The 19,214-nt window shown below is 46.4% G+C and overlaps 1 protein-coding gene across 1 annotated transcript in view; it reads right to left on the reverse strand.

Annotated features, from left to right (window-relative positions):
- Window positions 1-3,890: 3,890 nt before the first annotated feature.
- XPNPEP2 (X-prolyl aminopeptidase 2) overlaps window positions 3,891-19,214 on the reverse strand; it is a 111,950-nt gene continuing 96,626 nt past the window's right edge. Inside the window, exons 18-21 of the mRNA XM_077485375.1 lie at window positions 18,388-18,447; window positions 13,704-13,780; window positions 12,296-12,394; window positions 3,891-4,222 (exon numbers count right to left, since the gene is read on the reverse strand). Coding sequence (XP_077341501.1) covers window positions 4,034-4,222; window positions 12,296-12,394; window positions 13,704-13,780; window positions 18,388-18,447 — 425 coding nt within the window. The 3' untranslated portion in view covers window positions 3,891-4,033. The remainder of the gene's footprint in view (window positions 4,223-12,295; window positions 12,395-13,703; window positions 13,781-18,387; window positions 18,448-19,214) is intronic.

Raw genomic sequence — 19,214 nt, forward strand, 5'->3', positions numbered from 1 at the left:
GTGTTGCAATTATTGGCAGGGAGGAAACCTCACGATTCACCTGACTACATTCACTTCTCTAGAAGTCTTTATGAAGATGGATTTATTAAAAATAAATAAAAAGATACACACGGTGAATGAATGCTGTCACCCAGGACAACAAATGTGTTCCTGGCCAGGTCAAAAAGTGAAAAAAAAAAGAAAAAAAAAATCTCAATGAAGAAAAATGACTATAGCCAGCACACCCAAGGGAGGCCATACACACTATAACGAGCGATCAATTTATTTTCCAATCGATCTCCTCCAATAGCAATAATTTATCTATAGTAAAATTACGACTCTTACCGGCAAATAAGACCGCCTTATTAGATGGAGGTCAAATGTTCTTGTATCCCACACATAGGCATGCGGTATCCAGTATCTGCATCAAACGGGACGTTCTACAAATATACTCCAAATTGTCTGCAAAGTGAATACCAAATCAAGAAAAGAATATACCGCACATAATACCTGTCAGAAACCACGAATCAGACTGAGGCAGAAGTACAGTTAAATCACACTTGTTTAATAATAATAATAAAAAAAAGCTAAACAGAGTAAACGTAGTCAAAACATAGCCAGAGTTCAGGAACCGGAACAGATAGTCAGACAAGCCAAAACGTCAGGGAGCCAGAGATGAGCGTAGTAGAACAGCAAGCAGGATCTGGAGCCAGGATTGTCAGCCAAGCAAGTCTTTAACCACTTAAGGACCGCCTCCCGCACATTCACGTCAGCAGAATGGCACGGTTGGGCACAAGCAGTACAGGTACATTGCTCCTTAAGTGGCCAGCCGTGGGTCCTGAGCTCCGTGACTGCGGACCCGACCACCGCTGGTGTCCCCGCGATCGGGTCACAGAGCTGAAGAACGAGGAGAGGTCTGTGTAACCAAATCTCTCCCCGTGCTTCCTACTGTGGCTGTCACCGATCGTCTGTTCCGTTATAGGGAAAGACGATCAGTGACGTCACATGCCAAGCCACGCCCCCTACAATAAAAAAAAAAAAAAAACACACAATGTCACACATAACCCCTCCTCACCCCCTAGTGGTTAACCCCTTCACTGCCAGTGTCATTTACACAGGAATCAGTGCATTTAAATATGACTGATTGCTGTATAAATGACAAGGGTCCAAATAATGTGTCAAAAATGTCCGATGTGTCCGCCATAATGTCGCAGACACAATAAAAATCGCTGATCGCCGCCATTACTAGTAAAAAAAAATATTACTAAAAATGCTATAAAACTATCCCCATTTTGTAAACGCTATAACTTTTGCGCAAACCAATCAATAATCGCGTTTTTTTTTTTACCAAAAATATGTAGAAGAATACGTATCGGCCTAAACTGAGGAAAAAAAATTTTTTTTATATATTTTTGGGGGATATTTATTATAACAAAAAGTAAAAAATATTGCATTTTTTTTTAAAATTGTCACAATTTTTTTGTTTGTAGCGCAAAAAATAAAAACCGCAGAGGTGATAAAATAACACCAAAAGAAAGCTCTATTTGTGGGAAAAAAAGGACGGCGATTTTGTTTGGCAGCCACGTCGCACGACTGCGCAATTATCAGTTAAAGCGACACAGTGCCAAATCGCAAAAAGGGGCCTGGTCCTTTGACTGCATATTGGTCCGGGGGCTTAAGTGGTTAACAGGACCACATGAGAGCGTCTCTGGAGATGTGAGCAAGGCGAAGGCAGAGATCCTCTGGGCTTGACGGCTGAAGTAGGCAGGACTGACGAGCAGGATATCATCAACAGGTGAGTCACTGTGGAGAAAGATTGGAGCTGGCAATTAGCCGACAGCTGAGCGGCAATCTCAGAGAAAGAAAGGGCTGAGCCCAGCCCTGACAATACCATGATAACCCCAAATCTTTTTAAATAGTATTATAGTTATCTAAAGTATATACTCACAAAAGCGCAGTAAACTGAGACCACATCAGATCCCGCTGCTCAAAGCGCATGCAAGTCTTGTGTGCCTGTTTCCCCTGATGACGTCAGTTGTAACGAAACGTGCACGGAATGGGAAGGCAATCCAACATTCTTGTGAAGGGATAGCGCTACTCATTTTTGTGTGTACGTATATACACACAGTATGTATATATGTATGTGTGTGTGTATGTATATATATATATTTAGGGCTGAAACAACTAATCGATTATGAAATTAATCGATTACTATTTTCATAATCAATTAATCGGCCAGTAATAAAATGGGGTTAAAGTTAATGAGTCTGATGATATTTACCAGATTGACCCTTTAATAGTATATCTCTCCTCTAATAGTATATACACTATATCTCCTCTAATAGTATATACACTATATCATTCCTTAAATAGTATATACAGTATATCTCCTCTAATAGTGTATGCAGTATATCTTTCCTCTAATAGTATATACAGTATATAGCCTCTAATAGTATATACAGTATATCTCTTCTAATAGTATATACAGTATATCTCTTGTAATAGTACCGGTGTATAAAGTATATCGCCTCTAATAGTCTATACAGTATATATTACCTCTAATAAATACACTATATCTCTTCTGTCTGTTATTCTCAGAGTGGATTCGATATTTTGCTCCCTAACCATATAGTTGGTTATTTATATTTACCACTGAATAGAGAGATATTTAAGAATAAAATTGCCTTTTTTTAAAACTTTAAATATTAACTAAATTATACACACACTTTTTTTAAGGTTATTAATCAATTAATCAATTTAATCGAAACAATAATCGGCCAACTAATCGATTATGAAAATAATCGCTAGTTGCAGCTCTATATATATATATATATATACACATCGAGAGAGAGAGAGAGAGAGAGAGAGAGATATTATATATATATATATAGAAAGAGAGAGGGGGGAGAGAGAGAGAGAGATGTATACTGTGTATGTGTGTATATATATATATATATATATATATAGATAGATAGATAGATTAATTGATATTAGTGGATATCAATGGGATGGGCTGATGGGTTATATTAGCGCAGGGTACTCTCGGGTTTTCAGCTTTGATAGATAAGATATGATTCTACGTTATTGACTGTGACCTGAGTAATGACTTGCGACGGCGCTAAAATTTGGATCTCTTCCTGTGATCCACAGGAAAGAAAAAAAGGGTGCCAGTCAATGTACTTATCCAGCAAATCGCGTGCACACAAATAGAAGGAACGCCGCTCCTCCGACCAGCCGCTGTCACATTGAAGTAAGGAGCTGTCTCAGCCTACACGTCTCTGCTCAAACCACGAGATGGACGCGTTTCGCCATACCCACCAGGGCTTAGTCATAGGGCCTACAGGTAAGCCCCTATGGCAGTGATGGCGAACCTCGGCACCCCCAGATGTTTTGGGACTACATTTCCCATGATGCTCATGCACTGTAGTTGAGGGGTGCCAAGGTTCACCATCACTGCCCTATGGGCAAGGAGAAAAACGCGTCAGTTTGTGGTTTTGGTGGAGACGTGGAGGCTAAGGCGGCACCTTGATTCTACGTTACCCGGGCTGGTCGGGTAGAGCGGCGTTCCTTCTATTTATGGACACGCCGCTTTCTGAGTTATTGATCACTGCATCGATTTCACCGTGTAATCCCATAATTGATTAAAATACGAACGAAGCATCACAGTTGCTACAACTGTTGCAAAACGAGAATCTTCCACCCTGGCCGATCAACTCAGTTTGTTCAAATGTGATCTAAATGAATCGGAAAGGGAAGTTCTGGCTATTGATTTGTTTTCAGATGCGATTTTTTTTCATCGAATCGCACATGGATGGGATAATAAGAATGGAAGCGTGTATGGTGAGATAGATGACGTGTTTGTTTCTCGGGTTTTGACACATTTTAAAAGGAAAGGAAACTAAGACAGGATATCATAGAAAAGTCATTTTAATAGTTTATCTTTTTTTTGTGTAGCAATTTAGGATCTTAAAAAGCTCTGATTGAAGCCAGTCCTGGTATGTGGTACGGTATGCCGCGGTGAGGGTGTCGTGGTGTCATGGTGTCGGGCCCCCGTCTACTGGAGGAACAGACTGGCAATGAGAGATGCGAACAGCACGCCCAGAGAGGCGGTGACAATTGCCCCCGGGGACAGGGGCTCCGTGTTCCTCTCCAGCCACTTGTACTCCTCCTGGCGGCCCTGTCTCTGCAGCTCCGGCAGCATCACCCGTCTGATCTTCTCGTAATATTTGTCTACATAGCGGATCTAAAAAGGAGAGAAACCACAAAACTCGGCATTACCAACTCAAACACATTTCTTCTGATGACCCAAAAATTATCCAAAATGTTACAGTTGTCACCAGAAGAGGGGTGAGGGGAAATCTTCCATTGGGGTCACCTTGGAGTGTCGGGACGAGGTCATCCAGCGGCCAGGGAAAAGATGCCAAACTGCGCCTCTCCTTCTCTAATGCCGCGTACACGCGATCGGAATTCTAGTCGGGGAAAAAAGCTCTGATGGTTTTCCAGACGGAATTCCGCTGAAGCTGTCTTTGCCTACACATGATCACACCAAATTCCGATCGTTTAGAACGCGGTGACGTACAACACGTACGACGGGGCTAGAAAAAGGAAGTTCAATAGCCAGTAGCCAATAGCTTCCGTCTCCTAGTTGAATCTGAGCAATGCGTGATTTTTGGCGTGTCGGAATTGCATTACACACGATCGGAATTTCCGATAGAAAGTTTTTCCGTCTGGAAAATTGAGAACCTGCTATCAAATTTTTGGCTGGCGGAAATTCGAAACAGCTAAATTCCGATGGAGCGTACACGCGGTCGCATTTTCCCATGCAAAGCTCTCATCTGTCTTTTTCTGGCCGGAATTCCGATCGTGTGTACGTGGCATGAGAGTTAGGGTCAGGTGCCCCCCCATCCCTGCAATAAGCCATTGCGCCCGGTGCAGATGCCCCCTCCAGCCCACCCCTAGTCACCTGTTCTGGTGACAACTGTCTAAAAAGGGTCATTAGCCTTCCTGTACAGATTTCCTGTTGTGTCTCTAGAACAGGAAGTAAATGCAAATCTCCAGACAGCTATAAACACCTGGCGGAGGATCTAACTCTATCCAAAAATTTAAAAAAAAGAAGCAGTAGTTCAGAGTTCAGAGCAGTAGTTCCCAACCCAAATCCTCAACTGGTCACGTTTTCAGGATTTCCTTCAATTGCAGAGGAGATAAAACCCCATACCCTCAAATGTTTGTAAATCTTTTCTCCTCTCTTTTCATGTGACAACACTGAAGAAATGACACTTGTCTACAATGTAAAGTAGTGAGTGTACAGCTTGTATAACAGTGTAAATTTCCTGTCCCCTCAAAATAACTCAACACATAGCCATTAATGTCTAAACCGCTGGCAACAAAAGTCAGTACACCCCTAAGTGAAAATGTCCAAATTGGGCCCAAAGTGTCAATATTTTGTGCGGCCGCCATTATTTTCCAGCACTGCCTTCACCCTCTTGGGCATGGCGGTCAGCAGAGCTTCACAGGTCACCACTGGAGTCCTCTTCCCCTCCCCCATGATGACATCACAGAGCTGGTGGATGTTGGAGACCTTCCCCTCCTCCACCTTCCATTTGAGGATCCCCCACAGATGATCAATAGGGTTTAGGTCTGGAGACATGCTTGGCCAGTCCATCACCTTTACCCTCAGCTTCTTTGGCAAGGCAGTGGTGGTCTTGGAGGTGTTTGGGGTGGTTATCATGTTGGAATACTCGTGGAAGGAAAATGATAAATGATACAAATAAATACCGGTATGTGAAAAGTGTGGGGGGAGGGGCATCTGTATTCAGCCCCCTTTACTCTGATACCCCTAACTAAAATCTAGGGGAACCAATTGCCTTCAGAAGACACCTAACTAGTAAATAGAGTCCACCTGTGTGTCATTTAATCTCAGTATAAATACAGCTGTTTTGTGAAGCCCTCAGAGGTTTGTTAGAGAACCTTAGTGAACAAACAGCATCATGAAGGCCAAGGAACACACCAGACAGGTCAGGGATGAAGTTGTGGAGAAGTATAAAGCAGGGTTAGGTTCTAAAAAAATCTCCCAAACTTTGACCATCTCACGGAGCTCTGTTCAATCCATCATCGGAAAATGGAAAGAGTATGGGCACAACTGCAAACCTACCAAGACATGGCCGTCCACCTAAACTGACCGGGCCGGGCAAGGAGAGCATTCATCAGAGAAGAGCCAAGAGGTCCATGGTAACTCTGGAGGAGCTGCAGAGATCCACAGCTCAGGGGGGAGAATCTGTCCACAGGACAACTATTAGTCGTCTCTCCACAAATCTGCCCTTTATGGAAGAGTGACAAGAAGAAAGACATTGGAGGAAGAAAGTCATAAGAAGTCCTGTTTGTAGTTTGTGAGAAGCCATGTGGGGGAGGGGGCAGCAAACATGTGGAAGAAGGTGATCTGGTCCAGGGGCGGATCCAGAGTCTAGTCTCGGGAGGGGCACTGCCCAAAAATAAGGTGTTGCTTACATAACTGGGTGGAGGGGTCAGGAGAGCACACAAGGGCGGGAGGTCAGGATGGCACAGTATGGGGTCAGGAGGGCACACACTGGGGGGGAATCAGGAGGGCACACACTGGGGGGGGAATCAGGAGGGCACACACTGGGGGGGGGGTCAGGAGGGCACACACTGGGGGGGGGGGTCAGGAGGGCACACACTGGGGGGGAAATCAGGAGGGAACACACTGGGGGGGGGGGAATATCGGGAGGGCATACACTGGGGGGGAGGAATCAGGAGGGCACACACTGGGGGGGGGGGGGAATCAGGAGGGCACACACTGAGGGGATAAGGAGAGCACACACTGAAGGGATCAGGAGGGCACACACCAAGGGGATCAGGAGGGCACACACTGAAGGGATCAGGAGGGCACACACTGAGGGGATCAGGAGGGCACACACTGAGGGGATCAGGAGGGCACACACTGAGGGGATCAGGAGGGCACACACCGAGGGGATCAGGAGGGCACACACTGAAGGGGATCAGGAGGGCACACACTGAAGGGGATCAGGAGGGCACACACTGAGGGTATCAGGAGGGCACACACTGAAGGGATCAGGAGGGCACACAATGAAGGGATCAGGAGGGCACACAATGAAGGGATCAGGAGGGCACGCACCAAGGGGAACGGGAGGGCACACACCGAGGGGATCAGGAGGGCACACACTGAGGGGATCAGGAGGGCACACACTGAAGGGGATCAGGAGGGCACACACTGAAGGGGATCAGGAGGGCACACACTGAGGGTATCAGGAGGGCACACACTGAAGGGATCAGGAGGGCACACAATGAAGGGATCAGGAGGGCACACAATGAAGGGATCAGGAGGGCACGCACCAAGGGGAACGGGAGGGCACACACCGAGGGGATCAGGAGGGCACACACTGAGGGGATCAGGAGGGCACACACTGAGGGGATCAGGAGGGCACACACTGAGGGGATCAGGAGGGCACATACTGAAGGGATCAGGAGGGCACACACTGAGGGGATCAGGAGGGCACACACTGAGGGGATCAGGAGGGCACACAATGAGGGGATCAGGAGGGCACATACTGTGGGGATCATGAGGGCACACAATGAGGGGACACACTGAAGGGATCAGGAGGGCACACACTGAAGGGATCAGGAGGGCACACACTGAAGGGATCAGGAGGGCACACACTGAAGGGATCAGGAGGGCACACACTGAAGGGATCAGGAGGGCACACAATGAGGGGATCAGGAGGGCACACACTGAGGGGATCAGGAGGGCACACACTGAAGGGATCAGGGCACACAATGAGGTGATCAGGAGGGCACACACTAAAGGGATCAGGAAGGCACACAATGAGGGGATCAGGAGGGCACACACTGGGGGGATCAGGAGGGCACACAATGAGGGGATCAGGAGGGCACACAATGAGGGGATCAGGAGGGCACACACTGAAGGGATCAGGAGGGCACACACTGAAGGGATCAGGAGGGCACACACTGGGGGGGGGGATCAGGAGGGCACACACTGGGGGGATCAGGAGGGCACACACTGGGGGGATCAGGAGGGCACACACTGAAGGGATCAGGAGGGCATATACTGAAGGGATCAGGAGGGCACACAATGAGGGGATCAGGAAGGCACACAATGAGGGGATCAGGAGGGCACACACTGAAGGGATCAGGAGGGCACATACTGAAGGGATCAGGAGGGCACACACTGAAGGGATCAGGAAGGCACACAATGAGGGGATCAGGAGGGCACAATTTCTGACTGTGCCACATGAAAAGATGCAATCCCATTTGTCAGCTAACAGATCCTCTATGCTAAGCTGCAGTAACTCGGCAGAATCATCATAGAGGTGTCTGTAAACAAATCCCCCATATGCTTCTAGCTGAGCTCACCTTTCCAGGAAGTTCAGTCACTCGGCTCCCTCTGCTCGGCTTCACACCTCCCTCTTCCAGGGGTCAGGCACATCCCCTTCCCTCCCACTCAAGCAACAGCTTACAGGAGAGAGTTTGGAAAACTGCTGGGGGAGGTACAGGGGGCGGAGAGTGCAGTCCCCAGCGTATGAGCAGTAATTCCTAATGTTCAGAATGGCTGTGAGTTATCCCGACCGTGGCTCTGAATTCTCGGGGCGCTCTCAGCCTCACAGTCAGCAATATTTTCTCGGGGGGAGCAATTGTTCTGTTGCCCCCCCCCTGGATCCGCCCCTGATCTGGTCAGAGGAGACCAAAATTCTACTTTTTGGCCTAAAAGCAAAACGCTATGTGTGGGGAAAACTAACACCGCCCATCCCCCGAACACACCATCCCCACCGTGAGACATGGTGGTGGCAGCATCATGTGGTGGGGATGGTTTTCTTCAGCAGGGACAGGGAAGCTGGTCACAGGGGGCAGCACAGTGGTGTAGTGGTTAGCACTTTCACCTAGCAGCAATGGGGTCGCTGGTTCAAATCCTGACCACGACACTATCTGCCTGGAGTTTGCATGTTCTCCCTGTGCCTGCGTGGGTTTCCTCCGGGTACTCCGCTTTCCCCCCACACTCCAAAGACATGCTGGTAGGTTAATTAGACCTTGTTGAAAAAAAATTAAAAAATTGGCCTTAATATGTGTATCTGTGTGTCAATGTTGTATGTGTTTGTAAGCGTGTCAGGACCTTTCAGAGTAAAGGACCACACAAGCCACAGATGGACTCTGGTGGCAAGAAAGCGCCCTGAGGCGATTCAGTTCACATAGGTAGTGCTATACAAGTCACTCGAGTCTGCAAAAGACTTGAGCCCGGGGGGGAGGTTCACCTTCCAGCAGGACAACGACCCGAAACATCCAGCCAGAGCTACAAAGCATATTCATGTGTTAGAATGGCCCAGTCACAGTCCAGACCTAAATCCCATTGAGAATCTGTGGCAAGACTTAAAAATTGCTGATCACAGACGCTCTCCATCCAATCTGACAGAGCTTGAGATATTTTACAAAGAAGAAGAATGGGCAGAAATGTCCTCTCTAGATGTGCAAAGCTGGTAGAGACACCCCCAAAAAGACTTGTAGAGAAAGGGGGTTCTACAAAGTATTGACTCCGGGGGGCGCCATACAAATGCCCCTCCCCCCCACACTTTTCACACATTTATTTGTATCATTTATCATTTTCCTTCCACTTCACAATTATGTGACACTTTGTGTTGGTCCATCACATAAAATCCCAATAAAAGACATTTACGTTTTTGGATGTAACCTGACAATATGTGGGGAATGTCAAAGGGTATGAATAATTTTTCAAGGCAATAAATATATATATATATACAGTGCCTTGCGAAAGTATTCGGCCCCCTTGAACTTTTCAACCTTTTGCCACATTTCAGGCTTCAAACATAAAGATATAAAATGTTTATTTTTTGTGAAGAATCACCAACAAGTGGGACACAATTGTGAAGTGGAATGAAATCTATTGGATTTTTTAAACTTTTTTAACTAATAGAAAAATGAAAAAGTGGTGCGTGCAAAATGATTGGGCCCCCTTGCGTTAATACTTTGTAGAGCCACCTTTTGCTGCGATTACAGCTGCAAGTCGCTTGGGGTGTCTCTATCAGTTTTGCACATCGAGAGACTGAAATTCTTGCCCATTCTTCCTTGCAAAACAGCTGGAGCTCAGTGAGGTTGGATGGAGAGCGTTTGTGAACAGCAGTTTTCAGCTCGTTCCACAGATTCTCGATTGGATTCAGGTCTGGACTTTGACTTGGCCATTCTAACAACTGGATACGTTTATTTGTGAACCATTCCTTTGTAGATTTTGCTGTATGTTTGGGATCATTGTCTTGTTGGAAGATAAATCTCCGTCCCAGTTTCAGGTCTTTTGCAGACTCCAACAGGTTTTCATCCAGAATGGTCCTGTATTTGGCTGCATCCATCTTCCCCTCAATTTTAACCATCTTCCCTGTCCCTGCTGAAGAAAAGCAGGCCCAAACTATGATGCTGCCACCACCATGTGTGACAGTGGGGATGGTGTGTTGAGGGTGATGAGCTGTGTTGCTTTTACGCCAAACATATCGTTTTGCATTGTGGGCAAAAAGTTGGATTTTGGTTTCATGTGACCAGAGCACCTTCTTCCACATGTTTGGTGTGTCTCCCAGGTGGCTTGTGGCAAACTTTAGACGAGACTTTTTATGGATATCTTTGAGAAATGGCTTTCTTCTTGCCACTCTTCCATAAAGGGCAGATTTGTGCAGTGTACGACTGATTGTTGTCCTATGGACAGACTCTCCCACCTCAGCTGTAGTCCTCTGCAGTTCATCCAGAGTGATCATGGGCCTCTTGGCTGCATCTCTGATCAGTCTTCTCCTTGTCTGAGCTGAAAGTTTAGAGGGGCGGCCAGGTCTTGGTAGATTTGCAGTGGTCTGATACTCCTTCCAATTCAAAATGATGGCTTGCACAGTGCTCCTTGGGATGTTTAAAGCTTGGCAAATCTTTTTGTATCCAAATCCGGCTTTAAACTTCTCCACAACAGTATTACGGACCTGCCTGGTGTGTTCCTTGGTCTTCATGATGCTCTCTGCGCTTTCAACAGAACCCTGAGACTATCACAGAGCAGGTGCATTTATACAGAGACTTGATTACACACAGGTGGATTCTATTTATCACCATCAGTCATTTAGGACAACATTGGATCATTCAGAGATCCTCGCTGAACTTCTGGAGTGAGTTTGCTGCACTGAAAGTAAAGGGGGCCGAATCATTTTGCACGCCCCACTTTTCAGTTTTTTATTTGCTAAAAAAGTTTAAATTATCCAATAGATTTCGTTCCACTTCACAATTGTGTCCCACTTGTTGGTGATTCTTCACAAAAAATTAAAATTTTATATCTTTATGTTTGAAGCCTGAAATGTGGCAAAAGGTTGAAAAGTTCAAGGGGGCCGAATACTTTCGCAAGGCACTGTATATATATATATAAAACATTTTTTTTTTTTATATTAAACATACACATTACAAAATAGTAGGTAGTATTTTTGCATTAACCCCCCTAGCGGTAATCCCGAGTCTGGCTCGGGGTAGGAATATACTGACAGGAGCGGTAACCCCGAGCCAGACTCGGGATGGCTTCGCTCGATGCAGGGGAGGACACAGGGATCGTTACTTACCTTGTCCCCTGGATCCAGCGATGTCCGCCGCGCTGTGCGATCGAGCTGTCCTCCGCTCGATTCACAGTGCCGAATGCCGCCGAGCTCCGTTCCCTGCGGCGTTACGGCACACGGGAGCGGAGAACGGCGGCAAATTCAAAAAAAAGTTAAAACACACAAAACACACACAGCACTGTAATCTTACAGATTACAGTGCTGTAGTAAAAAATACACCCCCCCTTTGTCCCTAGTGGTCTGTGCAGTGCCCTGCATGCACTTTTATATTATAAATACTGTTTTTTACTGCCTGGAATTTGGAGATTGTCCATAGCAACCAAAAAGTGTCAATTTTTCAGTGTTTTAGGATTTTATTACATTATTGAATATTTTTTATTATTCTTTATTATATTATAAACTTTATCATACCCAGGATGTCCGCTAGACTCTGGTTTGAACAGATTTAAGAGCGTTATTACTAAGAATTACAGGACTACAAAATAAAAGCCAGATTTTCGTGCAAAATAATTGTACCGCTTTCAGCACCTAATTCCAGACTGAATCATACCGCCAGGGAGGTTAATTGATAAACATATAAAGTACACCAGTTTAAGTCACTTCTCTCATTGGTGGAATGGAGTTATTTTTTCCTTTATTTTGAAATGACAGAAGCTGCGATTCCTAGAAAAAAGTAAAAAAAAACTCACCTGCGCCTCGGTCATAATATCGACGTCGATCAGATTTCGGTCATACGGCACCAATGTCACCGTCTCAAAGGTCAGATATTTCTGCCCTCCAAACGTGTACTGCAGAAAAGAGGGAAAGCGTTCAGTTCTTCCAGACAAGACACAGACTGCAAGTGTTGCCAGAGAGTAAATACAATGTATCATTTCATTGTATTTATTATTTCATTCATATGTAGTTTCACAAGTATGACCTTTGATCTGCATATGACATAAGCTAAAGAAACCTGACAAGTTAAAAAGATTTCTACATAAAATGTATTCCTATTTAACATACAGTTAACCCTAATCAGCCCTAATTAACTCCTTCTTCCCCCTTCTCCCTTTAGCTATTATTTTCCTGCTTATTTCTTTTTTTAGTTCTATTTTTTTTACCAAGATTATTATTATTTTTTTTTCATTCATTTTGTTTGTTAGTTGTTTTTTTTTTTGTGCATATTTTTTGTGTATTGCATAAGGCTCGGTTCACACAGGGGGCGACACGACTTGCCGCGCCGGACCTGCCACGACCTCAGCGGCGACTTGCAAATGACTTCTGTATAGAAGTCAATGCAAGTCGCCCAAAAGTAGTAAAGGAACCTTTTTTCTAAGTCGGAGCGACTCGAGTTGCTCCTCTTAGAACGGTTCCGTAGTACAGAATGGGGGCGACTTGTCAGGTCGCGGCGCGGCAAGTCGTGCCGCGTCGTGCTGCCTCCTGTGTGAACCGAGCCTTACAAAAAATATGCAAAAAAATTTTTTTTTTTCTAAATTTGCAATAACTCTGCCATGCTTTGTACCAGAAACATTATGTTAGTGTTATTTTAAACAGGTAATATTGTAGAATAAATTGCATACTTAATTTGTAGCAAAACTACTTTTTAAAAACCTAACACTGATCAAAACAGAAAAAAAAAATCACTTTTTCACTGTCTTTTTTTTTTTTATCTATAGATTTGTCTATGCATTAAATAGAAAACAAAATAAAATGTTTAATTTGTGATATGGGGCACTTGTAGGGCCATACTTCCAAGCTGGGCTGTGTGCATCAATAGACACACACACAGCGCAACTCGGCCAGCCTCCCACCCACTCCTCGCTAGATATGGCTCCTGCTGCTCTCAATGAAGCCTGTGAATTAAAGAAGAGAGGAGAGCTGGGCTTCCAACAGAGACAGGGATAGATCATGACAGGTGTAAGGTAAGTGTATGGTGGGGGGGGGGGGAAGGATGAATACTGGGGGGGGGGGTTACCTTAATGCAGGAAATGCATTAAAAAGCACCCCTAGATCTTAAAATTCTTGCAAAATGTAATTCTCTTTTCATTTTTACCCGCATTTTTTGTTGCAAAGCCAACATCACATTAGACCTAAATTATCTATAAAACAAAAGATGACCTTAGTATCTGCCTCCACCACCAGGACAATATCCTCAAGCCGAATACCGAAATATCCGTCGTGGTAGTAGCCCGGTTCTAGAGAGGGAATCATAAAGAACATAAAAGGGTCAAGATGTGTCTTCAAAACTTTTCTGAACATAACCATAACCTCAGTACTTCTATACTATCATTGACTGATATAAATGTATATATGTGTGTGTGTATATATTAATATTAGATTGTAAGCTCTTCTGGGTCCTCTTAATCATCTTGTACAGTATTGTATTATAACTGTATTTTCTACCTTTTATATTGTAAAGAGCTGCGTAAACTGTTGGCGCTATATAAATCCTGTATTATAATAATAATAATAATAATAATAATATTAATATACACACACACACACACACACACACACACACTCACACTATAAAGTCATGCTGGTAGGTTTATTTGCTCTTGTCTTGTCTAAATTAGCCCTGGTCAGGGCCGTCTTAATGAATGGGCACACCTAGGCACTGCTCAGGGGCCCCAGGTTCATGGGGGGACCCTTTCTCAGGGCCAGAAACGGGGGAGGGGGGGTGTGTTGTGTTGAGGGGGGGCGCACACTGGCAATTTGGCCGCTCTTCTTCGATAGGAGTAACTGCAGTGTCACTCCTGTTAGAAGGAGCAGTGGCTGGCTTCTGCTGGAGAAAGGAGTCAGCTTCCTTCTACCTCCTGCAGGGGGCACTGAGACTTAGAACTAGCCTCAGTCTCAACATGGGGGAGAAAGGAGGAGCTGCTTTCATTGCAGATGGGAACAGCATTTGTGGACTGTGATTACAAGGGAGGGGGGAAGGGAAGAGGCACAGCTCTGATGGATGGGGACACTGCAATGGGGACATCCTGATGTGAGGGAAGACTGATGGGGACACTTGATGTATGGGGGATCTGAGATAGGAGAACTGGATTTATGGGGACATCTGATGTAAGGGGGCACTGTGATGGAGACATCTGATGTAAGGGGGCACTGTGATGGGGACATCTGATGTAAGGGGGCACTGTGATGGGGACATCTGATGTAAGGGGAGCACTGTGATGGGGACATCTGATGTAAGGGGAGCACTGTGTTGGGGACATCTGATGTAGGGGAGCACTGTGATGGAGACATCTGATGTAAGGGGGCACTGTGATGGAGACATCTGATGTAAGGGGGCACTGTGATGGGGACATCTGATGTAAGGGGAGCACTGTGATGGGGACATCTGATGTAAGGGGAGCACTGTGATGGGGACATCTGATGTAAGGGGGCACTGTGATGGGGACATCTGATGTAAGGGGAGCACTGTGATGGGGACATCTGATGTAAGGGGGCACTGTGTTGGGGACATCTGATGTAGGGGAGCACTGTGATGGGCACATCTGATGTAAGGGGGCACTGTGATGGGGACATCTGATGTAAGGGGGCACTGTAATGGGGACATCTGATGTAAGGGGAGCACTGTGATGGAGACATCTGATGTAAGGGGAGCACTGTAATGGGGACATCTGATGTAAGGGGAGCACTGTGATGGAGACATCTGATGTAAGGGGAGCACTGTGTTGGAGACATCTGATGTAAAGGGGAGCACTGTGATGGGGACATCTGATGTAAGGGGGCACTGTGATGGAGACATCTGATGTAAGGGGGCACTGTGATGGGGACATCTGATGTAAGGGGGCACTGTGATGGGGACATCTGATGTAAGGGGGCACTGTAATGGGGACATCTGATGTAAGGGGAGCACTGTGATGGAGACATCTGATGTAAGGGGAGCACTGTGATGGAGACATCTGATGTAAGGGGAGCACTGTGATGAGGACATCTGATGTAGGGGAGCACTGTGATGGGCACATCTGATGTAAGGGGGCACTGTGATGGGGACATCTGATGTAAGGGGCACTGTAATGGGGACATCTGATGTAAGGGGAGCACTGTGATGGAGACATCTGATGTAAGGGGAGCACTGTGTTGGAGACATCTGATGTAAGGGGGCACTGTGATGAGGACATCTGATGTAGGGGAGCACTGTGATGGGGACATCTGATGTAAGGGGGCACTGTGATGGAGACATCTGATGTAAGGGGGCACTGTGATGGGGACATCTGATGTAAGGGGGCACTGTGATGGGGACATCTGATGTAAGGGGGCACTGTAATGGGGACATCTGATGTAAGGGGAGCACTGTGATGGAGACATCTGATGTAAGGGAGCACTGTGATGGAGACATCTGATGTAAGGGGGCACTGTGATGAGGACATCTGATGTAGGGGAGCACTGTGATGGAGACATCTGATGTAAGGGGGCACTGTGATGGGGACATCTGATGTAAGGGGGCACTGTGATGGGGACATCTGAGGTAAGGGGGCACTGTGATGGGGACATCTGATGTAAGGGGGCACTGTGATGGAGACATCTGATGTAAGGGGGCACTGTGATGGAGACATCTGATGTAAGGGGGCACTGTGATGGAGACATCTGATGTAAGGGGGCACTGTGATGGAGACATCTGATGTAAGGGGGCACTGTGATGGAGACATCTGATGTAAGGGGGCACTGTGATGGGGACATCTGATGTAAGGGGGCACTGTGATGGGGACATCTGATGTAAGGGGGCACTGTAATGGGGACATCTGATGTAAGGGGAGCACTGTGATGGAGACATCTGATGTAAGGGGAGCACTGTGATGGAGACATCTGATGTAAGGGGGCACTGTGATGAGGACATCTGATGTAGGGGAGCACTGTGATGGAGACATCTGATGTAAGGGGGCACTGTGATGGGGACATCTGATGTAAGGGGGCACTGTGATGGGGACATCTGAGGTAAGGGGGCACTGTGATGGGGACATCTGATGTAAGGGGGCACTGTGATGGAGACATCTGATGTAAGGGGGCACTGTGATGGAGACATCTGATGTAAGGGGGCACTGTGATGGAGACATCTGATGTAAGGGGGCACTGTGATGGAGACATCTGATGTAAGGGGGCACTGTGATGGAGACATCTGATGTAAGGGGGCACTGTGATGGGGACATCTGATGTAAGGGGGCACTGTGATGGGGACATCTGATGTAAGGGGGCACTGTAATGGGGACATCTGATGTAAGGGGAGCACTGTGATGGAGACATCTGATGTAAGGGGAGCACTGTGATGGAGACATCTGATGTAAGGGGGCACTGTGATGAGGACATCTGATGTAGGGGAGCACTGTGATGGAGACATCTGATGTAAGGGGACACTGTGATGGGGACATCTGATGTAAGGGGGCACTGTGATGGGGACATCTGAGGTAAGGGGGCACTGTGATGGGGACATCTGATGTAAGGGGGCACTGTGATGGAGACATCTGATGTAAGGGGGCACTGTGATGGAGACATCTGATGTAAGGGGGCACTGTGATGAGGACATCTGATGTAGGGGAGCACTGTGATGGAGACATCTGATGTAAGGGGGCACTGTGATGGGGACATCTGATGTAAGGGGGCACTGTGATGGAGACATCTGATGTAAGGGGGCACTGTGATGGAGACATCTGATGTAAGGGGGCACTGTGATGGAGACATCTGATGTAAGGGGGCACTGTGATGGAGACATCTGATGTAAGGGGAGCACTGTGATGAGGACATCTGATGTAAGGGAGCACTGTGATGGAGACATCTGATGTAAGGGGGCACTGTGATGGAGACATCTGATGTAAGGGGGCACTGTGATGGAGACATCTGATGTAAGGGGGCACTGTGATGGGGACATCTGATGTAAGGGGGCACTGTGATGGGGACATCTGAGGTAAGGGGGCACTGTGATGGGGACATCTGATGTAAGGGGGCACTGTGATGGAGACATCTGATGTAAGGGGGCACTGTGATGGAGACATCTGATGTAAGGGGGCACTGTGATGGAGACATCTGATGTAAGGGGGCACTGTGATGGAGACATCTGATGTAAGGGGGCACTGTGATGGAGACATCTGATGTAAGGGGGCACTGTGATGGAGACATCTGATGTAAGGGGGCACTGTGATGGGGACATCTGAGGTAAGGGGGCACTGTGATGGAGACATCTAATGTAAGGGGGCACTGTGATGGAGACCTCTGATGTAAGGGGGCACTGTGATGGGACATCTGATGTAGGGGAGCACTCTGATGGAGACATCTGATGCAGGCTGATAGGGGTCCCAATGCATTACTTTGCTTAGGGGCCCATTATGCTATTAAGCTAGCACTGGCCCTAGTTTGTATGAATGTGAGTTAGGGGCCTTAGATTGTAAGTTTTTTTAAGGGAAGGGACTGAAGTGAACAAATAATATATACATAAAGCGTTGGGTAAATTGATGGCTCTATATAAGTACCTGTAATATATATATTGTATTATTTATTCATTGACATTAAACTACAAAAATGTCAATAAAAACTGGTGCTAAAAAATTGGAGCAGTTGAATTCAGGCCTAGAGTATGGCTACTGCAGAGCTGTTGATGGCAAAGTTTCTACCTCTGAGCTGCAGAGAGGCTTGTGCACAGCAACCAAATAAAGTCTACTAAAGGTTGAAAGGCAACGTTTGAAATCCAATTAGATTTTATGTAAGAGTAACAACTATGTGAGTCTGGGTGTCTCGTTGCTTTCTAGCCATCACAGATGAGACTTTTGTTTAATGAAATAAGACATTAAAATGCAAAAAATACCGATTGATGAGAACATTCCTTTGGTCAGAGCGATATTGCTGGACTGAAATCCCACCGGCCCTGGAGAAAGGAAATAACGATAGACTGTAGACAATCATTTCCATATTGTACTTTTGCGAAGCTAAGAATGGCTATAGACATGACCTGGGCCATGAGACGTTGTCGCCGGACATACTGGTGCCCACGTCTTGGGGAAACGTTTTAAGACAAGCTACCCCTAGAGGTGACTTTATGTGCCTCTCCTAATCGCCTGCACCCCCCACTCTTCTGAGAAGAGGTTCCAAGATTTGGAGAGTGTCTGTGGAAACTTGAGCCCTCCTGAAGAACATTTGTGAGGTCAGGTACTGATGTTGGATGAGAAGACCTGGCTTGCAATGGACGTTTCCTCAGGTGTTCTATCGGGTTGATGGCAGGACTCCATGAAGGCCACTCAAGTTCCCCCACACCAAACTCATCAACCCATGTCTTTATGGAGCTGGCTTGGTGTACAGGGGCACAGTCATGCTGGAACAGAAAAGGGCCTTCACCAAAGAATAGTTAGTCCATTGATGCCTATGGAGTCCAACCAATGGAACAAAAATATATAAAACTAAAAATGTGCATGCACAGAACCCTAAAGCCTGAGTAGGGATGCCGCCCCCCCCCCCCCCCCCCCCCACCACCCGGTTCAGTTCGCACCAGAACATGTTTATTGGGATCTGTTCAAGATCGATGCCATAGGAGACGGCGTGTCTACACATGCAGATGTGGTGTCCGGCTGGGTGCCTTTCCCTGCATGGCTGTCTACCTATAGAAGTCTCTGAGTCTGCCAATTAACATTGCAACTA

Source organism: Lithobates pipiens, unplaced genomic scaffold (genome assembly GCF_037356315.1).
Source record: "Lithobates pipiens isolate NorthernLeopardFrog02 unplaced genomic scaffold, aLitPip1_a1.2 Scaffold_1, whole genome shotgun sequence".
Classification (NCBI taxonomy): Eukaryota; Metazoa; Chordata; class Amphibia; order Anura; family Ranidae; genus Lithobates; species Lithobates pipiens.